The sequence below is a fragment of the Spea bombifrons genome, chromosome 3, assembly GCF_027358695.1.
Source record: "Spea bombifrons isolate aSpeBom1 chromosome 3, aSpeBom1.2.pri, whole genome shotgun sequence".
NCBI classification, from domain to species: Eukaryota; Metazoa; Chordata; class Amphibia; order Anura; family Pelobatidae; genus Spea; species Spea bombifrons.
The window spans coordinates 45488024-45511710 of NC_071089.1; the positions used below are offsets into that span (position 1 = coordinate 45488024).

The 23687-nt window shown below is 39.6% G+C and overlaps 1 protein-coding gene across 2 annotated transcripts in view; it reads right to left on the reverse strand.

The window, feature by feature from the left end:
* HBS1L (HBS1 like translational GTPase) overlaps nt 1–23687 on the reverse strand; it is a 44727-nt gene that overhangs the window by 20285 nt on the left and 755 nt on the right. Inside the window, exons 2-5 of one of the 2 annotated variants that reach the window (XM_053458548.1) lie at nt 21000–21065; nt 17239–17376; nt 15278–15469; nt 12728–14738 (exon numbers count right to left, since the gene is read on the reverse strand). In XM_053458548.1, the coding sequence (XP_053314523.1) occupies nt 13426–14738; nt 15278–15469; nt 17239–17376; nt 21000–21065 (1709 nt within the window). In that variant the 3' untranslated portion in view covers nt 12728–13425. Of the gene's footprint in view, nt 1–12727; nt 14739–15277; nt 15470–17238; nt 17377–20999; nt 21066–23687 lie in introns of those variants that run through there. The other variant, XM_053458547.1, reaches the window with a different exon arrangement.

Here is a 23687-nt window from a genome sequence, read left to right on the forward strand (position 1 = left end):
TACCAACTTGCACCTACAAAAGTTGCAGATCAGAGGTGGGTAACGGCTCGGATAGTCCAGTAGAGCAACGACAGCCAGCTGTGAACATCAGCCGAACAATTTCTTCTGTACCTCGAGTGTGGATGTCCCCCAGTTGAGGCTACGATGTTGCTTTAATTCGGTTTCATAGGAGTTGCAGGATATCTTTAAATTTTTGGTGGTGACCTCCATTGTAAGGATAGTAACGTCTTCTATTTTACAGACCTCATCTTCTTAATTTTTCATGGGTGCCATCCTTGACAAAATGTCCCATGTTGTCACACTGTTTGTGTTAAATATCACCATCTTCCCCTAGGACTTTTCAATGCATTGCGATGCCATGGTAGAAAGCATTCTTTGTTGATTTGATGTAAGCGCACCTCTCTCAAGCAGCAAGGTAATCCGAGCCCCCTCTCAGCAATGTAACATTTCCTGATATTACTTTTACACCTTTGCTCCGCTAATTTAAGCCCATATCATCATCATTTTTTATAGTAAATTAGATGATATGATAAAAAGTAGTATCTGAAGAAAGCCCCTTGTACTGGAAAAAAACAATATATAATTTGTGAGGGTACATTAAATAGGAGAGGAGAAAATTACAGCTAAACACGAGCACCATAAAACTGTTAAAGCAGCCTTGGTCACAAAAGGTACAAAAAATAAAACAACCTGTTACTTAAGGGGTTAAACGTATTCTCCTTTATTGTGTTTATTCCCATTTATATATTTAAATGTTTCTATCATATCCCCAGTCACATCTTTATTCCAAACATATTTATATTAAAAATTATTTAACCTTTCCTGGTAAGTTTTATCCTGCAATCAATGAACCAGTTTAATAGCCCTTCTCTGAACTTTCTCCAAAGTACCTATATCCGTCTGGAGATAAAGTATCCAGTACTTTGTAGTATACACCAATTGAGGTCTCACTAGTGAGCCTCTTTCTATTGCTAATACCTCTCCCTATGCAACCAAGCATTCTGATAGCATTTCCTGCTGCTCTATCACATTGTTTACCTAGCTTTAATTCCTCTGAAATAATTACCCCTAAATCCCTTTTCTCAGATGTTGAGGTTAAGGCTATCAAATATTCTATACTCTGCCCTTGGGTTTTTCTAGCTTACCAAAATTGTTTGCCATTTGGCTTATCCCTCCAGGAACATCAATCCTGTTCCAAATATTTGCAGCAAAAAGACCATCAGGACCTTCTGCAGTATCGCTAATAAAATTATTAAAGAGAATGGGTCCAATTACAGCTGCCTGAGGTACCCCACTGGTAATGTTGCTCCAAATGTACTCCATTGACTACAACCCTTTGTTGTCGGTCACTTAGTCACTAACTAATCCTCATAAATTTACATTCCTTGATAAGACAGTGTCAAAAGACTCATTGAAATCTAGATAAGCAATGTCAACTACCGTGATCTATTATTTTAGTCTATAAGATTAGTTTGGCATTATCTCCCTGAAGTAAACCCATGTTTCTGATCTTGAAACCCATGTGATGTTCAACAATCCTACCCTTTAACATAATTTCCATTAATTTCCCATTTCTGATTAAAGACTTACTGGCCTACAGTTGCCCAATCCTTTCTTGTGAATGGGCACAAGATTTTCTAATACCTCTGGGACTACTCCCATTACAAATGATTGGTTATATAAATCCGCTAACAGTTTTGATAGTACTCCACTAAAAACTCTTTTAATAGCTTTGAGTGTATCCTATCAGGCCCCATTAACTTTGACAGTTGAAGTAAAACCTTCTCCTCTTTAAACTCACATGTATTTTCCTTCATTTTCATCTGTAAAACAGAACATAAATATTCATTGAGGCCATCAGACAGACCTTTATCCACTTCTACATACCTTCTTTCTTTTGTTTTTAATCTAATTTTTTTTTTACTTTACTTTCCATTTGAATACTACTGACTGAGCTATTCTCTCTTGCATGTAGCTTGGAAGCTTCTAAAGCTTGTTTTGCCTCTTTCTGCCTAATCCTATATATCTGTCTACATTTCTTACTTTAGGTTTTTTTGTATGTACTAAATGTTAACTTTTGTTATGTACTATTCTGGTCACTTCTGCACAGTCGTTTCTTTAATTTTTTGCTCTGACCAGTCTAATACAATTTTCTGTTGCCTTCATTAATTCAACTTTTAAATAATGCCATTTCTCCTGGACTCGATTTAAACCCCTCCAGTCTGATAATAGCTCAGATTACTACCACACCGCTAGAGCCCCAACGTTCAACTACAGTAATATCCGATACCAAATTCTCCATTTGTGAACACTAAATCTAATATGGTCTCCTTATGAGTTGGCTCCTTAAATACTTGTTTTAAAGATATTTCCAGTAGGGAATTTAGAATGTCTGTACTCCTGGCATAACCAGCTATTTTGGTTTTCCAGTTCACAAAAGGAAGATTAACCCCTTCAGGACCAACATTTGTAAACTGCATCTTCCCTTGAAGACCGCAGTTTTTTAAAAAACATTTAAATTCCATGCTCGTGATTCGCTTCAAAGCGTTCACGTGCACGGAATTGAGGGGCAGTGGCTACTACGGATCGCTGGGAACACCCAGCGGTCATTAGAAGCCGCCCCTCGCGATCCCAGTGTTCATAGCGACGCTGGATCGCGCATCATCGTTGACGTACCTGGTACTCCCCAGTCTGCCGGTGACCTTTGACCAGGAAGTACCAGGTACGTCCCGGTCTTGAAGGGGTTAAATATAACTTCCTCCTATAATGTAATTTTAGCCATTTCCTCAATTAGTAGATTATACAATTTCAACTTTTCCAGGGGGTCTATAAATTACACTTACATGAGCTACTATTCTATTAGCAAATTCTAACGTAACCCAGACTGATTTTATATTCGACACAATATGTGTGTTAGCATAAAATGTAAACTCTTTCACATACTGGGCACCCCTGACCCTTTCTTGCCTTCTCTGTCCTTTCTTTATAAGAGTATTACCAAGTCCCAGTCATTTTTCTCATTATACCATGTCTCGCTAAGAGCTACTAAATCTACACATTCTTAGTTGTCATAGTTGTCAAGTTCATGGACAAATTATTGTGATTTCATAAAATCTTATTCCCTAAAGAATAGACTTGTAGACCTGGTGCTAAGATTGTAATTTCTTTTAGCACACATGCGACAGGCACATTCTGTTGTTGTTTTGGGGGTCAATACCTTCTAGCCAGTTTGAAGTGGTTTACAGGCTTCCCCCTATTCCTAGTTTAAAATCCCCTCCAAACGTTTAGCCTTCCTTTACCCAAGCACACTGGACACTCCTCTATTCAAGTGCAAGCTATCATGACTATAGATCATCCCCCAAAGCAAAATCAGTGCAGTGATCTACAAACTTAAAGCCCTCCTTCTTACTCCAAGAGTTCAGCCATGCATTTGCCTAATCTCCCGCTGTCTTTCTGGTGTAGCGCACGGCACAGGTAGTATCTACTACGTTAGAGGTCCATTTCTCACTCCCTAAAATTACCTTTTAGGACTCTCCGTCTTTCTGTTACTTTGCCATTGGTACCAATGTGCACCAAAACAACTGGATCCTCTTCAGCCCCTCCCAATAATCTGTCCACTCAGCCTGTAATATGCCAAACCAGGGCACCTGGGAGACAGCAAACCATTTGGAGAGTACCCAGGAGATGGCGCAGCCAGCCCATCTTCCCAGTGGCAGCAGGAGCACCAAGGAGGGGATACAGGAGTGTGGTCCTGGGAGATGGCGCAGCTGGCCCAATTCCATGGCAGCTGAGTGGACTCCAGGGAGAAGGGGCAGTCGGCACTTCTCTCCAGCGGCTGGTATGTTCAATTGGGCTAGGGGACCAGTTGGGACTGGATGGACTGACCAACTTCAGAGTCAACCCGTCTGGGGTCTCCTCCTGTGTTAGTCTCTTTGCGAAGAGGGAGAAAGGTCACAGAAGCCCCTGTGCCACAGACCTCCGGAGGGGGACGAGTGCCAGCCTCCTTTCCACAGACTATGGGCCCTGGTACGAAGTGCCACGTTTCCCAAAGTACCAGAAACTCTAAGGACTGTGGAGCTCGGAGAGATTTGGGGTTCCTGCATTTTGGGAGGGGGTTTATGTGTGGTTCTTGTTTTCCCTGTTGTATCCCCAGTATATCACGTGCCCTTTTGCCTGACCGGGTCCTGCCCATGATCCTCTGGAACTGTTTCTCGGCTAAGACCCGAGCAATTGCCCACGGACTTTAACCCCTCATAACCCGGACACCATTGACCCCATCAGAGTGCTCTTTCATGGAGTTAGCCCACAGGTGGTGGGATACAGACCAGGGAAGGTTCAGAGAGGAAGCCTCCTAGGGATCCCCAGTCGCTGTGACTTCCAGAAGAGCGGGGGTCAGCCAACACGGTTACTGAGCACGCGCTCAGCTATATCGTGCTCATTCCCGGGTAAACATTAAACCACTAGCGCTTGGGCTCGCCCCAGCTGATCGTGTCGCTTTTTGCGGGGCTTGGTGGCCCGAGTGTGGCTCCGGGCTGTCTGGGCAGGGTGTGGATATGTTAATGTGATGTATGGCCCTTTCATTGTTGGACTGTATATAAGGCTGTGTGTTTCCAAATAAACCAAGTCCTGTTTTCACCTCAACATGAGTGTTGTCTGATGCTTGGGGTGGGCTGCTATGAACCTTTATTGTCCTTTTCGGGACAATAGCCATACGGTGTAGCTAAGCTTTGGCTAGCCACAGTGCCAACGCAGCTCTGGTGCAACGACGTCACCCCTTCTATTTACAACGCTGGTTCTGTCTGGCACTGAAGGGATTAATTGTTGGTGTCCCGGCAGGAGGAAGCAACATTTGGCAGGAGTACCCGGTCAGGGTACAGGTCGTTCCCGTCACACTTATGATGTATCTCCTCCCTCATTGCTAAATGCCCCATCTAAACTCTGCTGAGCAAGATACTCTTCTCCAGATCTCTCAATGATACAATATGCTTCACCAGAACTCCAATCTGATCTTCCAGAGGCCAGTTGCTCAAACTTCCGTAAACTGGACCCTGGAATGATGTGCACCGAGTGAGTTCTCCAAGCTTGCTCATCGTGTATGGTAGAAATGCGAGTCCTTATACAATTTATTAACTAAGCTTTAACAGTATACAGACCAATACAGGTAATTGATTACAAACCATAATTAGAGAACTAAAAAAAAAAATAATTTTCGCCCACTACAAAACGCTTCTACCTTCTTTTCCCCCTACAAAACACTTCTTACTGCAGGTCAAGATACAAAGCCACTTTTGGTATATTTATAATGCCACTTATCCCCTGCTGTGGTGTACAAACCGGTCACTTATAAAAAGCAAGTCATTTGGAGAAATGCAATTAAATTATTCTTAAGAGAAAATAACAATGCATTATATCAAGATCAATTCTGAGACTTTTACCATATAGTCAAAAAATGTAACCCTCACAACGGGGCCTGGGGGCAAGTACATGGATATTTAGAGACAGCAAAGCATTCACCCAGCCATCGTGTTCTTCTCCTCTACCTCTCCTAGACTCACTTCTGCAGCTATTCTAAGCTGCCCATCCTTCAGCTTGTGAGTGTAAGCTTAAAGTAGGTATTACCTAATTAAGTGCAGCATGGTGGGTTATCCACAAAGAAAGGTAGGGAGGCGAAGACGACTTTGGGTCTAATTGGCATTGCTGCCTACTGACCTTTCCTCAAACTAAGACAACTTAGTCAAAATCGCCAACATCAGCAGGATTTGAAAGTTCTTCCTTCCCTGGTTGGCACCAACCCCATGATGGTTAGCGTATTCAGCAATAAAAGATTTTTAGGCAAGGGTATATAAACTTATATCAGGAAGTTTTTATTAAAATTGTATTTGATACAAAGGAACATACAGTGGCTCATATTATAAACTGGGTAAAACCTACAAATCCTATAGAAGGAATGTGAATTCTTATCTATAGAGGTGTGTGTGTGTGTAATATATATATATATATATATATATATATATATATACATACATACATACATACATACATACATACACACACACACACAGATCAGCCATAACATTATGACTACTGACAGGTGAAGTGAACAACACTAATAATCTTGTTATCATGGCACCTGTCAGTGGGTTGGATATATTAGGCAGCAAGTGAACATTTCATACTCAAAGTCAATGTATTTAAAGCAGGAAAAATGAGAAACTGTAAGGATCTGAGAGAGTTTGACAAAGGTTAAATTGTGGGGTGTTCCCGATCTGCAGCGGTCAGTACCTATCAAAGGAAGGAAAAGCGGTGAACCGGCAACATGGTCAGGGGTGGCCAAGGCTCATTGATGCAAGTGGGGGGCAAAGGCTGGCTCCTGTGGTCAAATCCAACAGCCGAAGTACTGTAGCTCAAATTCTGACAAGGTTAATGCTGGTTCTGATAGAAAGTTGTCAGAACACACAGTGCATCGCAGTTTGTTATGGGGCTGCGTAGCTGGTGACCAGTCAGGGTGCCCATGCTGACCCCTGTCCACTGCCGAAAGTGCCTACAATGGGCAAGTGAGCATAAATGGATAGCTGGGTGCGTGCGCATCCCTTAGCTAACACATGGCACCAGGACACATCCACAAAGGCCCCACTTCGCAAATTTACAGGAGTTAAAGGACCTGATTCTAATATCTTGGTGCCAGATACCACAACACACCTTTCAGAGGTCTAGTGGAGTCCATGCCTTGATGGGTCAGGGCTGTTTTGGCAGCAAAAGGGGGAGCTACACAATATTAGGCAGGTGGTCATAAAAGGTCATCTAAGGGGCACAAAACGTCGAACAGTGTGTGCTCTATTTGGGTCTATTCACTGAACAGGGAGTTTTAACATTTCAACTGCCTATTTCACTTTGCATTACGATGGGCATTTCACTTTATGCATTTTCCTAGCAGAAAATCTAGTTGAAAGACATGCTTACATTTTCTGGTGGTAATACCAAGTGGGACATATGCATGCCTATGCGAGCTCACAAATGCATTTTGCAATGTTACATCTCAAACAAAATGGACATGCTGCTGTCCAATGAAACAGTGCCAGCTTTACACGTTTACCATTTATAATGGAAACAGGTAAGCAATACATTGCAGACTGATCATTCGCTACACAAGGGATAAAAAAAACGGGATCTTTTGAATAATGCAATTATTAACAGTAACATTTACCTTGTACCCTGTCAAACATTTTGTAAGGGTCAGCAAAATGTCTTTTAAAATAAAAGCAATAAACATAAGAACCTGCAATAAATGGTTCTACCAGGAGAGGGAGCGTTTGTACTTTTTACAAAACTGATACTTGGTAACAGGCATACTCTTTAAAAAGGCCCAAAAATACTAAACAAATTAATTTGGCTTCCGTTATTCATATGCAGATTATACTCTGACCTGACTTTCCCTGACTTTTCTCCTTATCTCATAATCTGTATTACTAACTGCTTGTCTGCTACAGTGCTGTGAGAAGTATTTGCCCCTTCCATATTTCTTATATTTTTGCTTGTCATATAAATATTTCAGATTAAACTAATTGTAATATAAAAGATAAGACAATGTGACGAAATGCAGCTTTTTATTTATGTAATTTATTAAAAGGTGAGGACTTCATCAAAACCTATATAACAACTAAGAGGGTTTATTATTATTATTATTATTTTTTTTCTTTTACAGTGCTGTGGAGGAATTTTGTTCCACACCTTATTTGCAGCCATATGGGGGGTTTGAGTATGAACTGCCACAGCATCTCAGTTGGATTCAGATCAGGACTTGGGCAAGGCCACTCCGAAACCTTGATTTGTTCCTTTTGAGCCATTCAAAGAAGTTGCTAGTCCTGCTGCATAACCCAACTGCACTTGATCGTTGGGTCACAAACTGATGGCCAGATATAACAGATTTTCTGGTAGAGGATTAATTCCAACAATTAAGACAAGTCCTGAAGCAGCCCCAGATCATCACACTACCACCACTGTGTTTGATTGTTGGTATGATGTAAATGCTGTGTTAGCTTTACGCGAGATGTAACAGGACCTATGTTTTATCCCAAAAGACTTGGGGGAACATCAAGATGGTTTTTGGCAAATGTGAGACAAGGCTTTTTTGATCGGCAGTGGTTTCGACCTTGCAACTCTCCCATGGATGCCAGGATTCTTTCTTATTGAGCTTAACCAAGGCAAGTGAAGCATGCAGTTCTTTGGTTATCTCCTGTCGTTGATCCACTCTTTTGGTAAACCGGCCACTCTTGGAAAGGTTCACCACTGTTTCAGGGTTTTTTTTTTTTTTATATATATCATTTGTAGACTGATAGATGTCAATGACTTTTCTTATCTCTAATTCATGGCATCGCGCGTTCCTTTTTTAGATCTTTTAGCCTACTTAATTTTGGAAGACAGGTTCTATTTAATTGATGTTCAGATTCAACAGGGCTGGCAGTAATCATGCCTGGGTGTATCTAGTGAAACTGAACCAAAAATTCTCAATTAAATCTGGTTAACTGATGATTTAAAAAAAAAAAACTATCATAGTACCAGAAGAGGTTGGATAACTTTTTCCTATATACATACAATCACTTCAAAACATTGTTTTCACTCTGGCCATCTTTGTCTAATAAAATTCACTTCATGATCTGAAACATTTAAATGTGACAAATGTGCAAAAACAGAAGAAATTTCTTCTTAGCACTGTATTTCTTTCTGCATATTTAAAATTAAACTCATTACCTTCCCCTCCATCTCCACCACAGTACCTATATTTTCAATCTCTATAAATACAACTCTCTCTCCTACTAACTAGGCTTAATCCCTAGGGGTCATCTTCAACCCAAACCTCTCCTTAATCCTTAAAAAAATCCTTTATCTGCACATTCCTCACCCAAGATGCCACAGTGGTTCATTCCCAGTGACGTATTTACTAGACTTGCGCATCTGGATTTGTACAAAGCCCCGAAAACAAGGCCAGACCCCCAACGAATCTCACGCCAAAAAGGTGGCACTCCAATTGAGGGACAGGACGTCACTTAAAGTGCCATTATGTTGCCCGCATGTAAACTCAGGGCAAAATGGTGCCGCATCCGTTAATATCTCCCCAATCGGGAAAAGATGTCACGAAAGCACCATTATTTTGCCCTAACATGAGGGCAATACGGCGGCACCACCATTTTGGTTATGACCACAGAAATGCAGAAGAAGACGCAAAAGTGGTCGGCAACAAAGTTAGGGAAACATTTAGAGAGTGAAGGAAAATGAAAGTGTGAGAGTGAATGTGGGCATTGGGCCACAAATTGGTTCTGCCCATTTAGTTCTACTGAAAATTCAGGAACCAGGAAGCAAGTCATTGCCCAAAAATGAACCAAAAAATTGCTGAATCTACATTTACCTTTGTGGCCTTTTTAGGACCAACGTAGGGCAGTGCACCCAGTTTCTTGCCCCTACGCGGTCACTGTCCACACAATTGATCAGTTAATCAATGGTACCAGTCTACCTGAAGCACGCATTGCTGGTGGTCTTGCTTTAACCTCTTAAGGACCAGGCTGTGTTTTGTACCCTTTGGGACCAAGGCTGTTTTAGCGCTTTCGCGCTGCTCGTGTTTAGCTGTAATTTTCTAATTTTCTCCTCACCCATATAGAGTACCCACACAAGTTATATATTGTTTTTCAGGTGAAAAAGGGCTTTTGTACCATTTTCTGATCATATTTAATTTCCTATAAAATGATGACAAATTGAAAAAAACAAACAAAAATACTCACATTTATTTGAATATTTGAAAATCAATTACTACAAAAAAACTAATGAAAAACCCTGCTAAATAGATTCTACTATTTGTCTTGAGTTTAAAAATACCCAATGTTTTTTTTTTTTTGCTTTTTTCTGCAAGTTATTGGGCAATAAGTACAAGTAGCGTTTTGCTATTTTGAAACCATTTTTTTTCAAAATCTAGTCATTCTGCCCCATGTCTTATTTCGGGTATCTTTAAAACCGGCCAATGCAATTTACCCCATCAAACCATATAACTAGACACCCCAAGGTGCTACAAATGCTGGTATTTTAACCAGAAAAAATTGCACTTCAGGTATGGATTTACAGCTCCTGGTATATGTCACTGTCAAACACCCCCCAATATGTGTTCAACAACATCTCCCGAGTACAGTTACACCCCACATGCATGGGTTGGTTGGGTTGTTTGGGAGGTAAAATGTCACATTTGGGAAGTTCACATTTTTTAACTTTGACATGTGGTCATTGTGCCTCCGTGTCCTAATTGGGCTAGTATTTTAACTCTTTCCATGCACTAATTCTACCACCAGTCTTTGGCAAACTTTGTGGTAGTCATTTTTTGGCGTTTTTTTCCCCCACACACATTTTTCTTCAGGTGTGAATTAACAGGTATAAGTCACTGTCATAAAACACCCCAATATATGTTAAGCAACCTCTCCTGAGTACAGTGATAACCCCACATGAATGGGTTTGCCTGGCTGTTGGGGGAAAAAAGGGCCACATTTGGGGCATGCGCATTTTGCAATGTTGAAATTTGACATTTGGTGATCCACTGCTCGTGCCCTATTTGGTACATCTTTGAGCTTGGCCATTTCAGTGTGCCCAATAAAACCAAATATGAAAACTAGACACCCCAGGGTATTGCAAATGCTGGTATTTTAACTCTTTGCATGCACACATTTACTTTAGGTATGAATTTACAGCTCCTGGTATATGTCACAACACCCCAATATGTGTTCAGCAACATCTCCTGAGTACGGGGATACCCCACATGCATGGGTTTTGAGGGGGGGCAGCAGTTATGCTACCAGTGTTTGCTTAGATCTTCCCAATTCAAAAATACTGCTCATTTACATTAGTGGCTTCTGTCCACCACCCAGCAGGCAGCACCACCAGGTCTGCTGCTCAGTCAGTGGGAAAAGTAGGGTTCAGGAATGAATGCTCTCAGAATTTATCTGGCATGATAGTATTAACCAGGCTTCTGGGCCATCAATGAAACAAGGGCTCTGCCAAATGATTCTGAAGAATGTTTCAAGAGTGGAGTTAGGGGGCATAAAGGAAGAGCACAATATTTTTTTTTTAAATAAAGAGCATATAGACGGTATCTAACTTAAAGTCCCATGAGGCAGGTCAGCAAGGTTTAGAAAGTATTAAGAGATCAAGAAATGTTAGCACAACTGGAGTAGTTTGCAAAACATTTTTACAGTACTATTTTCAATATGCTCTAAAGCTAAAATAAGTGCTTACAATAGCTGCTACTTACAGATCAGCAGATAATGCTACTGATAGGTAAAAATAACTTACCACGATACCATACCAAATTATACTTATAGGCCATTAACCCCTTAAGGACAATGGGCGGTCCCTAACCCCATTGAAAACAATGCATTTTGAGCCCGTACATGTACTGGCTTTGTCATTAAGGGGTTAAACTCAAACAAAACAAACAATACGCATGAGAGTTTTTTTCCAGTGTAGGTGGGTTAACAAGAATAAGAAAACTGAATCAGAGACAACTTATTGAACTCTACACTGATGTCGTCATTCTTCGTTGTAAAGGAAGCCACATTCTTTAAAGTGCCTACAGATCAGTAAGAGATCACTGCAGGCAAGTATTCCAAAACACTTACAATAACACTGGTCAAAGGGATGTAGATATGCGTATTTAAAAATTACAGACTGAAATACATTTTAGGTCATGCTTTCTCAAGGCCCTACAATGGCTACCCAACCTGGAGTTATGTAAAAATAATGAGCAGGGGCAGCCAGGCACATAGGACACTGATAAGTCACAACTAGGCACTTGCCATGTTTAGTAAACAGGGACAGAAATAGTTTAATAGATTCAATCTATTTATGGATAAGTGTGACAAATCCTTCAAATATATTTAATGGAAACTATATAGATATAGCACATACAGACAAAAAGTTGTTGGCATTTCCTCTTATCTCCTTTATTAAGTTCATATACAACAGGTATACTGACATTCGGATAAAATATGCATTTCATTTAAAACAGTGTAATACAAAAAAGAACCTGGCAGTTATCTATTGTTATAGTACAGGAAAAAAAATTTGTTTTTTTTTTTTAGATCGTCTGAAAATATTTACTTCCTGGTATTATTCTGGAATATATACATAGCTTTAGCTTTCATAAGGGGAAAAAAATCAAAAACAAAGAAAAAAACATCACAGATGGCAGATCAGAGCATATACAAAAAGCTGCGTAATCCCCTATTTGTGCACTGTGAGATGTATATACACACAAATTTTATAAATAGATTTTATGGCCTTATCTACCTATACGTACAAGAAGAGATAAAAAAAAAAGAAAAAAAAAGCAAGTGTGCTTAATAAAAAAAAGACATGATGAGCTTACCTCAACTATGGACTAAGACGTAGTCTAGAACCCGCCAAAAAAAATCTGGGGCACATTAGCGACAAAATCTAGCAGTAGAGTCAAATTTCTGTTCACATTAAAAACTAATTTACACATACTAAAAAACAGGGCGAGATGATAAATCCTAAAAGCCAACATCTCAGGTCAAAACCTGAGCCAACAACGCATAGTAAATAACACCTTTTACTGCGATATTATAAAGGGTTATTTGTGGCAGCTGGCTATATTTTAATAACTCTTCATAGGCACAAATGGGTTAGAGAAATTTAATTTTATTGACAACGCAGCCTTTTTTTTTTTTATAAAAAAAAAGCTAAATAGTTAAAAAGGGCTTTAATGTTAACCCCACAACTTACACCCTTGCGCTCCATTGCTCTACATTATCTGAATGAGTCGGTTTACTGAGCCATGTAAGTGCAAAAAAAAAAAGTATTCCTATTCTACAAAGGCAAATGGTTTAGCTGGCAGTAATTTAAGAGTAAAGAATAGGAGATTAAATTAAATTGCCAATAAGGCCAAGGAGGTTTTCCTCTACCACTTATGTGTTTTAGTGGGATGTACACAAGTGTCTACTACTACCAAAATAATGAACATATACATTTTATGTACTCTATGGGTTTATCAAATAATTTCCTTGATTACAACTAATATGGCAACCAGTCTGCAACTCCAAAAAGCATCAAAATCTATAAAGAATATAGTGTGGCCACTATTTTAGTAATACATTTAAAAGTGTATTGAAACAATACTATAAAATGTAGAATGTGTCTCTACAATACTGCATTTCCTCAAGATGTAAAAAATTGTTTTCTTTAAAAAAAAAAAAAAATCAAATTCCTGTCACAAACCTCAGAGTACAAAACTAAAACATTTATAAAATAACTACATGTATAGCTTGAAATTACCACGGTTCATAAAATTGTAGAAGTAGGGCCCAAATCTAAATGTGAATGTGTAAGATTAAAATTGTAAAAAAAAAAAAATTTACAGTGCCTTGCCATTACTTAACAAAAAGCTTTTTTCTGACTCTCTTTCACAATGTCATCAGGGGAAGGGGTTTGAAAATTAAATGGTATTAGTGTAGGTTGATCCATATCTGTGGCTAATTCTGCTGGATTACCGATGTGGCCTCTGTGAAGCATTAAAATATTTTCCCCAAAAGTTTTTGGGGCGTAACCAAAGCACAGACTTAAAGCAAAAGCTGATGGCTTGGCTTTCAAGGTTTTGGCCCAATAAATCTTTTTTCTTTTCGTTTTACAGTTGTGCATTTTCTTTGAATGGGTAGCTTTTTTACACATGTAATTGGGTTTTACCTGTTCCTTAGGCAAGATCACTGATTCAGCACTTTCTTCAATGCCTTTAGGGCTCTTAATAAGGTCACTGAGGTCAATGTTTGGACAAGGCATTGCATGAGTTAAATTTAATTGGACGTCTTCAGAGGCGGACACATTAGCTTCAGCAATTAGTTCTGACAATGACAGAGTTGATGTTTTGGCACCAGCGTTTTCAGAAACAGCTAGTGATGACAAAGATGTTGTCAACAATGGTATGGTTAGCTTTGTGGGTGACTGATCGGAAAGCTGAGACAAAGGTAGGAGAGATCCGACCTGTGTTTCTCTGCCGCTGGGTGAATTCTCCTCAAGAGTACTAAAGGAGAAATCCATCAGTGGATTCAACTCGTTGTGCTTCTGTATGAGATCGGCCAGTGATGAACTTCCATATGTTGTACCTTCATTAGTTGATGTGTGGAAACCATCAGTATTATGTAACATGGCCTGTAAGCCACTGAACAAATCTGATTGACTGTCTGGCATCGGGGATCTAGAAAGACCTCCCACTTCACAGTTCTGGTCATAATTTAACACATCCAAAGTACCACTACTAAACGTACTCTCTTCTTGAGATTGCTTCAGTCCCTGATCTTTGTATGTGCTGTCTAAGTGTGGAAAGGAAATATCAGAAAGCCTAGCTGCTAGCAAGTTTGATTCTTTGCTTATACACGTGTCCATATTTGAGTCTGAAATCAAGTCATTTAGACTGATATCTGAGACGCCAGAGTTAAAGCCACCAAATGTTTGTGATACACCGTCACTTATTAAAGCGGATAGAGACAAGTTGGATGAAAAACCTGAAACACAGTGCTCATTTTTTACAGATGTTGTAAATGTATCAGGTTCACCAAGTAACATATCATGTAAACTAAAATTTGAATGGAAAGACTGTGCTGGTTTATTCTTTATCAATTGTGTATGTTTTTCTAATGAAGAAAGCATACACTGCTCATTTGCAAGGGTTTGTAAAGAAGGAAATATGGCTTCTTACCTTACAATAGCCAATAGTGGTCATGACGGTCAATGAAAATGGAGGGGGGAAAAGGGGCGAAGCAGGTCATCAGCGGGACCAAATGATGGCGCAAAGAGAAAAAAAAAAAAGATATAAAGGCATTTATTTGTCAATTGTCAGAGACTTCCCTTTCAAATTTCAATATACTTAAAACATATCCTTAACAAAATGTAACTGGCAATAAAGCTGATGTTTATGTAGCACACAGGTTAAAGACTTATGCAAGCCATTACAAAAGGGAATTTCACAAAAAAAAGTCAATTGTAATTTAGTATTATGATGTAATAAGGGGTATAAATACTTTAGCAAGGCGCCGTATATGCACCATTTGGAAACTAATCATCACATGGTTTACCAAGCATATTTTTTTTTTATTTTTTTATAAACATGCTCTTCCATACTGTGAAATGTTCTAGTAATCACCAGAAACCTGATTCTGTTAGAGTGAGAAAAGATTAAAAGGTACAGCACTTTATATAACACCAGAAACAAACACAGCTACTGTGAAATTACCTTTTGCTGGCCTTGCTGAAGATGCAGCTTGACTTATAGACTTTATGTTTTTGTTGTTGTCCTGTTGAAATACGAGGTCCAGAGCTTTGGCTTCATCAAATTTACACTGCAACACAGCATCAATCATAACTTGCTCCACTACAGTGTCTCCAAGCACCTCTCTCATGTGGTCAAGGCATGAGTGAAGACGAGCTGTAACAAACAATCAATAACTAACTCTCCAGCAGTAGTTGGACCAAAACTTCATAACACTTGGGTTACTCCATCATAACGGCATGGAGCACCATGCTCTTTACTAAGTGGATTACATGAGGGCTCCTCATATCCTGTGGAAAATGATAGCACTGTCCTAGGCCACACGATTTGTCCCTCACAGTAATCAGAGAACTTAACATGGTTAACTTTATAGTTTATTTTAAACTGTATAGTTTATTCTACATATCTACAGGTTAGAGGTAAGTTTGGGAGCCAAGCGATTTTGAGAACAGAAAAAGCCCCACCCTGTAGATCATATTTACCCTATATGGTAATCAGCTCTTTTCTGGCCACAATATATGGACGTGATCACCCTTGCAGCAAAATTTTTTTTTTTTTTTTAATTACTTTGTTTTGAAATGGGTGAGCTTATTTATTATAGAAAATAAATGAGGGAGAAAATTTAGAAACATTTTTTTATAGTATTAAATAAAGGAGAGAATAATCTGTGAGCAAACAAATAGTAACAACATGTTTTAACTCTTAAATTAGAGTTAAACAACTGTCTGCATCTGTGGTTGTAGGGCATCACAAAGTTGCAACCGGCAACGCTCAAAACTCACTTGTCGATCCAGCTGGCAGGCAGCAAAGTCAAGGTTTCAACTCACCTGGGTGAGTACGATGGGCCAGCCAACAGAGAGAGACACAGAACAAAGAGCTTCGCTCTTACCACAGTGAAATCAGTTGCATAGGGTTTAAGAAGTCTCACTATATTAACTATGAACTTACAGTCCATTATAGTGTGTACAGGAATGCTATCTCAAAACTTGTCAAATGGGTTCATGCATAATTGCACAATCTTAGTGGACCACAGGCACGACGGGTAACTGGGTTCAGTTCATAGTATGGTAATAAATGAAAGTGTATTTTGTAACTACAATGCAGTGATGGCCCTTGAATACTGTTCTATTCTAGACCATTTAACTCGATTTAAATATAACTTTATTAATGAAATGTAAAAGCAGGGATAAATATTGGCTTTAAACAGTCCACTTAACATTTTGTTCTTCAGGTATCTAGAGCAAGGTTCAATTTGAGACAGGGTGCCAAACACACAATGAGATTTTTAGGCTGCAAAAAGTTTTTTTTTTCTATATTTTTTTTTTTTTTTAAAGAAAGCTTTGTGTGCCAGTGTCAATAGCCAATTTATATTACTGTACAGTATGTACTTAGAAGGAAATGTACCTTCTGCCTAAAACTTAGATAATAAATATGGACACCTAAGATTAAAATACACACTATAAGATCTTATCATTCTAGCTTAAAAACAAGCCATACATAAATTACCTTGATGTATTTACTGTGCTACACAATAGAGGCACATCCAACAGAATACCAATTTATTAGATGCAAATGTCATATTGTGATTTACTCCACAAATTTTCATCCAAGTCTTTCATTACATCTATGAAAAATGACGCATAAAGCAGCCAGCCCTTTCCGTTAACACAAGACACCAGGAAAACAACTGTCAAAGTATTTGGCAATGGCAGGCCAACAGGTCAATGAAATACAGTATACATGTGAAAAGAAATGGTACTTTGCAAGATTCTCTCTGTCTGTCCAGGCTTTGTTCAGCCAGACTAAAAAAAATTACAAACCATGCTAATAAATAAGGCACAGAGCAATTCACAGACATCCTCACACAATCATGTCACAAGATCATGCTATAAAAAGGCATTTAATACATATAAAATATTATTTACCTTGATCAACAGAACTTAGGGCAGTGTCTGCTCCTCTGGGGTTATTCATGTCTTCATCCTGTTCAAGCTCCCCCTCTTCTTCCAATGGTTCAGTAAAGCTTTGATGTCTGTCCCTTTTTGAATAGATAAACTGAGCAGCTATAAAAAAAAAATAATAAGTACATTAAGGCATTCTAAATGTGTACCACTGGCTGCCATCTTTAACAAATAAAGGGTCCTTACTGTACATTGTTACAGGAAGAGGAGTAGGTATAAAGACATGGGACCCATAGATGAGTCTTGGAACATTTTAGAATGTGTCAAATCAAAACATGAGCATTATACAGAGCATTATGTACTAAATGTTTTAACAAATCGTTTAGAAGAACCTTATAGGCATACCTGGGAACTTCTCGGCTCCGGCTACCCTAAGCCTTCCCTTGCGGGGCCCGCCAGGACTGCACACTGACATCGGCGGGCGGTCCTGCTGACGGCAGCGGGAAACGCCCATATGTAAAGAAAAAACGGGCAGGGCGTGTCAAGACACGGCTCCCGCGACCCGGCAGATTCGGGTCTTGACCCGGAGGAGCAGCGCTCACCTGGCAATCTCCGGGTCAAACCCGAAGAGTTCCCAGGTATGCTTATAGGTATTCATAGGTAGCCAAATATAAAGTTAACGCAACCGTGACAGGAATACTGAAAACATATAGATTGGATTAATGTGTTTACCACCAAATATTTCTACAAATGAGTTTTGCAAATCTGAGATTTTTATTGTATTTTTACACTATTTGAATGGTGACCTTAGTAACTAGAGGGCAGAAACTCACACTTAGAGCACATGTATACTTCTAATTGAGCATATCTATTATGTTCAATATACACCCCCCCACAAAAAAAAAACAATAACGTTATTAAATTTAAAAAAAGATTAAGAATACTCTTATTTGTGTTGGGTCACAAAAAACATATACAATTCTTTAGTCCAACATATTTCATATATTACTCTGCATCACTAACCCTTGTCTTTTAGCAAAATGTGGTGTTTACTATGTTGATGCCACGGAATTACATCTGTGATTCAGCATTCCTGACTGATAAAGTCTCCACACAGACAGACGGGAATACTCGACCTATAACCAATGTTACAAAGTACCGTGTCATCCTGACCTCCCCTATATGCCTTATCTTCACAACGTGTTAAGGGCCACTATAAGCCAAAGCTTAAAGGGTATGCTGCAGCCATCATATGCATATGACACCAAATTACCATTTTGTCACCCCCACAAATGCATGGAGGGATTCTATAAAAAGCACTTTAATTTGCATTTTTTAGAGGCAGTGTCAGGGGCACTAAACATCGCTTTATCAACAATAACCTTGTGTTGTGTACAATTTAAATATGGAGGTTAACACACACACACAAAACTGGATTAAAGGACCCTGCCAATGAGTTTGCCATCTAGCCTTATGACAATTTCATACAAAGTTCCTGGCAAGAACAGTGGGGTTATGAGGGCCCCAGTCTTGCTCTTATAATCTTAAAGTTACAAACTAGGTTGACTAGTCGTAGAGTGGCAGGCACTGGGGGAGAGCAGCCTCTCTGCCACATAATCAAGGACAAACTGGCCTGTAGGGACATCAGGCTTCCCAATGCAAACAGCCTCAGCACAACTTCCAAAGTAATGTTATGCCAAACTGATAAGAGTTGGAGCACCAAGATGTCATATTCCAGCACTCAGCAGACAGGATGTCAGATGGGGACGAGAGTTAGAGGTCGCTGGGCACCGCGCTGAATCAGCACTCAAAGTAACCTTGCGTGAGCTTTATTTGGACTCAATGAGCAGCTTTTCCCCCAATAGCAATGTTAAACATTTCAGTTTTTTTCTGTAAACCAAGGATGTACATTCATATTGATAGCTTGCAAGCAGGGCTCCCTCCACCCAATGTATTATTTGTCTTAGTCTGTCAATTCTCGTCTTGTCATACCCCTTGAATATATGTATTGTATTAAGAGCTGCGTAAATTGTTGGCACTAAATAAATAAAAGATAATATTTGATAAGTGAACCTTGGACAATCTACGGACTTCTCAACTGAAATGGATCCACACTGTTCTACTTAACATAATGCTGTATCCATCCTTGTCTACAAGTTACTTGTTACTATGTGTTGAAGACCCTGTGTTCACAGCAGTGATCTCTAATTTAAGGACACACAATGGAATGGAATAAAATCCTATTGACAGATGTCATAATTGTATAAAAGATTTGCAGTCATTAGAGAGTGAATCCAGACAAGTGCCAACATGTAGTCTGAAACAATGAGATTAATTCAAACACCAACATAGGACCTTTTTTTCATCCAATCAAAGAAGCAAAGCTAAGTGCCCAATACTTAAGATCATAGATACAGAAGCAACTAATATGCATACTAGTTTTAAATGTATAAGTGAAGAGCCCAAAAAAGTTCGAGCACCCTGTGCCCAATCATTATTACAATGGTTTTCTAAAACATAAATCAAATGCTATTTGGGAAAGCCCACATTAAACATTGCTAAAAAAAACACCTGCTCGCACTATGAAGTGAGAGCACACACGTGGTTGCCGTCAGTCAGGAAAACGATGTATGCAGAGTGCCTGTGGCACTGGGAAATTACCAACAGGACGCATCATGCGTACATAAAAAAAAAAAAAAAACCTGAATCAGAGTAAAACGAGGTCATCGCCAATCTCTGTGAACACGAGCCAAATAGTTTTGAGTAAGAACTATATCCTTGAAGTGCAAGTTAAACAGGAAATAATTAGCATCAGCCCCCAACAAAATCATAATTATTTTTAAAATTGTATATACTTCCCAAAACATACGTCTCACGGATTGTATATATTCATAAAGATCCTAGGTACTTGAAATACATAAAATGGGAAGAAAAGATATGGTGTAGTATGTTAAATAATAAATGGTATATGTGGTAAAGTGAAGGAGAGACTCTTACACTATACAGGGCGCTACCTGGCCCATTCGTAATTCTTTCTTTGAAACACAGCATTCAGGTGTCTGACAGCGTGAACAAAATCAATTCTCTCCAAAAAAAGATTAAAGGCGGGTACCAGGAGGTTAAGAGGTGTAGACGTATCTGATATATTTTTTCTATACTACACCATATGTCTTCCCCCCCCCCCTTTTATATCTTTCAAGTCCTTAGGATGCTTATGAATATATACACAATACGTGAGACATATGTTTTGGGAAGAATTATATATTTTTCAAGATCTTGTTGGGAGCTGACACTATTTCCTGTTATATTCACATTTCCTTTGGAGTTTATCCCCTGTGAATCAGCAGCACTTACCACATCCATTTAGCGCTTCATCTTTATTTACACGTCCTTAAAGTTTGAATTAAAGATACTCATTTATCAAGCATAGTTTCTATGACTGATTGAGTCAGACATTTAAATCCCATCCATCCACAGCTCCGCAAAAGGACAGCTTGCTTTTTACAATATGTTTGTGAAACATTTCTCTAACCTAACACTCCACTCAGGAAATTGGCAGTATCGCCACTAATGACCTATGGTCAGGCTGCTTTGGAGGAGAACCGATTAACCGAGCATCACAAGACTTTTTAATTTAGCAGCTGGAACATCACCATAAAATAAAATCCAAAAAGCAGGTCTTGTTTTTATGGCGCTGTTCTATTAATTTGTTATTGGCTGTGAATATGCTGAAATGAGGCTGCTGCTTCCAGGGAAGCAATATCTCCACCAAGTTAAACACAAACCTGTTGCTGGTGAAATGCAGTAGTCATCATCCACAGACTGTCCATAGAGGTCATCATCATCAAAATCTACAAAAAAACAAAACACAATAGTATTTGCGACATCCACCAAGCTAAATACATGGAGTTCCCTTAGTCTTGCAAACCCTACACCATTTTAGTCCAGGCCTGTCTCTGGACTAATTCCTCACATGGAAATGGAGTCTCCAGACAGAGGACTGGCCAGAGCACCATAATGCGACAGAACCACCACCCACTTTCTTCTAATAATGCCTCTTATTATAAAACCCAGCACCCCGCTTGCTTTGTTGTACTAATTCAAAAGAAATAAATAATAAAAAAAATAATAAAACAAAACAAGAGTACAGTTACACCTGCTTGTACTAAGCCTGGAATGGTTGGTTTTTATATATAAAAATGTTTATTTCAGATTAAATAAGAGACCCCTAAGGTCCCCGAAGCAAGTGTGACTCCACATCATTTTCTATGTTGACCCAATAAAAAAAGGCATCGTCTTTAGGTAAAGACGATGCCATTTTTTATTGGGTCAACATAGAAAACGATGTGGAGTCACACTTGCTTTCCCTTAGACCAATGTGGATATTCCCTTTTTCTTTATTAAGTATAAGCCACAAAGTATCAAGGCACTTAAACTTTGAATACCGTATTTGCTCGATTATAAGACGAGGTTTTTTTCAGAGCAAATGCTCTGAAAAATACCCCTCGTCTTATAATCGGGGTCGTCTTCTAATCAGACCTCAAATAGAGGTCTGGTTAGGAGACTAAGATCCAGATCCCCCGCACCGCTGCAGGGGACCTGGATCCTCCTGTCGTCGCCCCCCCCCCACACACACACTTACCGGTGCTTCCGGAGGTGAAGTTGGCAGCGGGGGTTTGTATGCGTCCGTCGCAAATACCTTCCCCGACTGTCAGAGATCAGAGTTCAAGAGTTCCTGATCTCTGACAGCCGGGGAAGGTATTTGCGACGGACGCATACAAACCCCCGCTGCCAACTCCACCTCCTTCCGGCTGCCGCGGAATGAGACGTCAACCCGCTGCCCCGGCTATACAGCAGGAAATTGGAAGAACCGGTAAGTAAGTAAGTAAGTAAGTGTGTGTGTGTGTGTGTGTGTGTGTGTGTGTGTGTGTGTGTGTGTGTGTGTGTGTGTGTGTGTGTGTGTGTGTGTGTGTGTGTGTGTGTAGGGCATTTCTGGAATGCCTTACACCCCTATATGCCACTCTGGCACTTAGGGGGTTAAAAGGCATATTATGGGGCAGAGTGGCATATAGGGAGGTATAAGGCATTTCAGGAGGCAGAGTGGCGTTAAGGGGGCATTTAATAGTGCACTCTGCCTCCTGAAATGCCTTATACCTCCCTATATGCCACTCTGCCCCATAATATGCCTTTTAACCCCCTAAATGCCAGAGTGGCATATAGGGGTATAAGGCATTTCTGGAGGCAGAGTGCTCTATATAATGCCTTTTAACTCCCTTAATGCCACTCTGCCTCCTGGAATGCCTTATACCTCCCTATATGCCACTCTGCCCCATAATATGCATTTTAACCCCCTAAATGCCAGAATGGGATATAGGGGTATAAGGCATTTCTGGAGGCAGAGTGGCACATAGGGGGTCAAAAGGCATACCATGGGGCACAGTGGCATATAGAGGGTTAAAAGGCATATCATGGGCCACAGTGCCATATTGGTGTGGCAAGCCTGGGGGCAGATGTGCGTAACTGGGGGACAGGTTGGAAAATACAAGAAATAAAAACAAAAACAAAAATATTTTTCTCAATCATAGCTTTTATTAAAAAAAATAGTTTACATGAATTAACATTTACTGGTAAAACTTTTTTCCTTTAGGGTCGTCTTATATTCAGGCTTTTTCTTTTTTTCCTAAGTTAATATTCAGATTTTGGGGGGTCGTCTTATAATCAGGGTCGTCTTATAATCGAGCAAATACGGTAGTTTTTCAGTGCAAGCCAAACTTTCTACTCAACTATTACACAATCTCCGTAATGTTAATGGGTTCAATCTCTCTGGTAAGAGGGAGACTCCAGCCAGCACATGCACTTTAACGTGTATGATAAACGTGTGGTTCCTTTATATTTTCGTGGTTTTGTTTTTTGCAGATGTATGGGGGGATTCTGCATTATCCTTCATTTGCATTTGCCCCGTCTCCCATTCCTCAGCTGTGTACGAGATGGGCTCGCCCAAAAAACATTTCTCAGTAGATAACATATGGAACATATGCCAGGTCCGGCTCAGTGAAACTGGGGGGCAGGGTCTATTTAGCGCACACACGGCAAGAGCACCCATTGATCTTACTGGGAGAGCTTTCCTACCGCTGATTGGCTGTTTCAAGCACTCTTTATTAAGGGTGTCAGGGACATTAAAGGGCACCTTTAATCTTTAACATGGTTTTAGCCAAATGTGCAATCTCAATATTACTGACCCATTTAGGCAAAACATTAACTGCATTCTTTAACCTGTTTTTTTTTTTTCCTCTTTCCTCCGTCATTATCACTTAAAATCAATATTGTTTATTTGTTGTATAAGGGTTGCTTTCAGTTCCAAATGGCAACAATCTCAGTCCCACCTTTTGGTGTAACAATGCAAGTTTTGATTAAAGAATCTTTTTTTGAGCAATAGTTTTGGTATTCAGCAATAGCAGAAAGCCTGTCTCTAA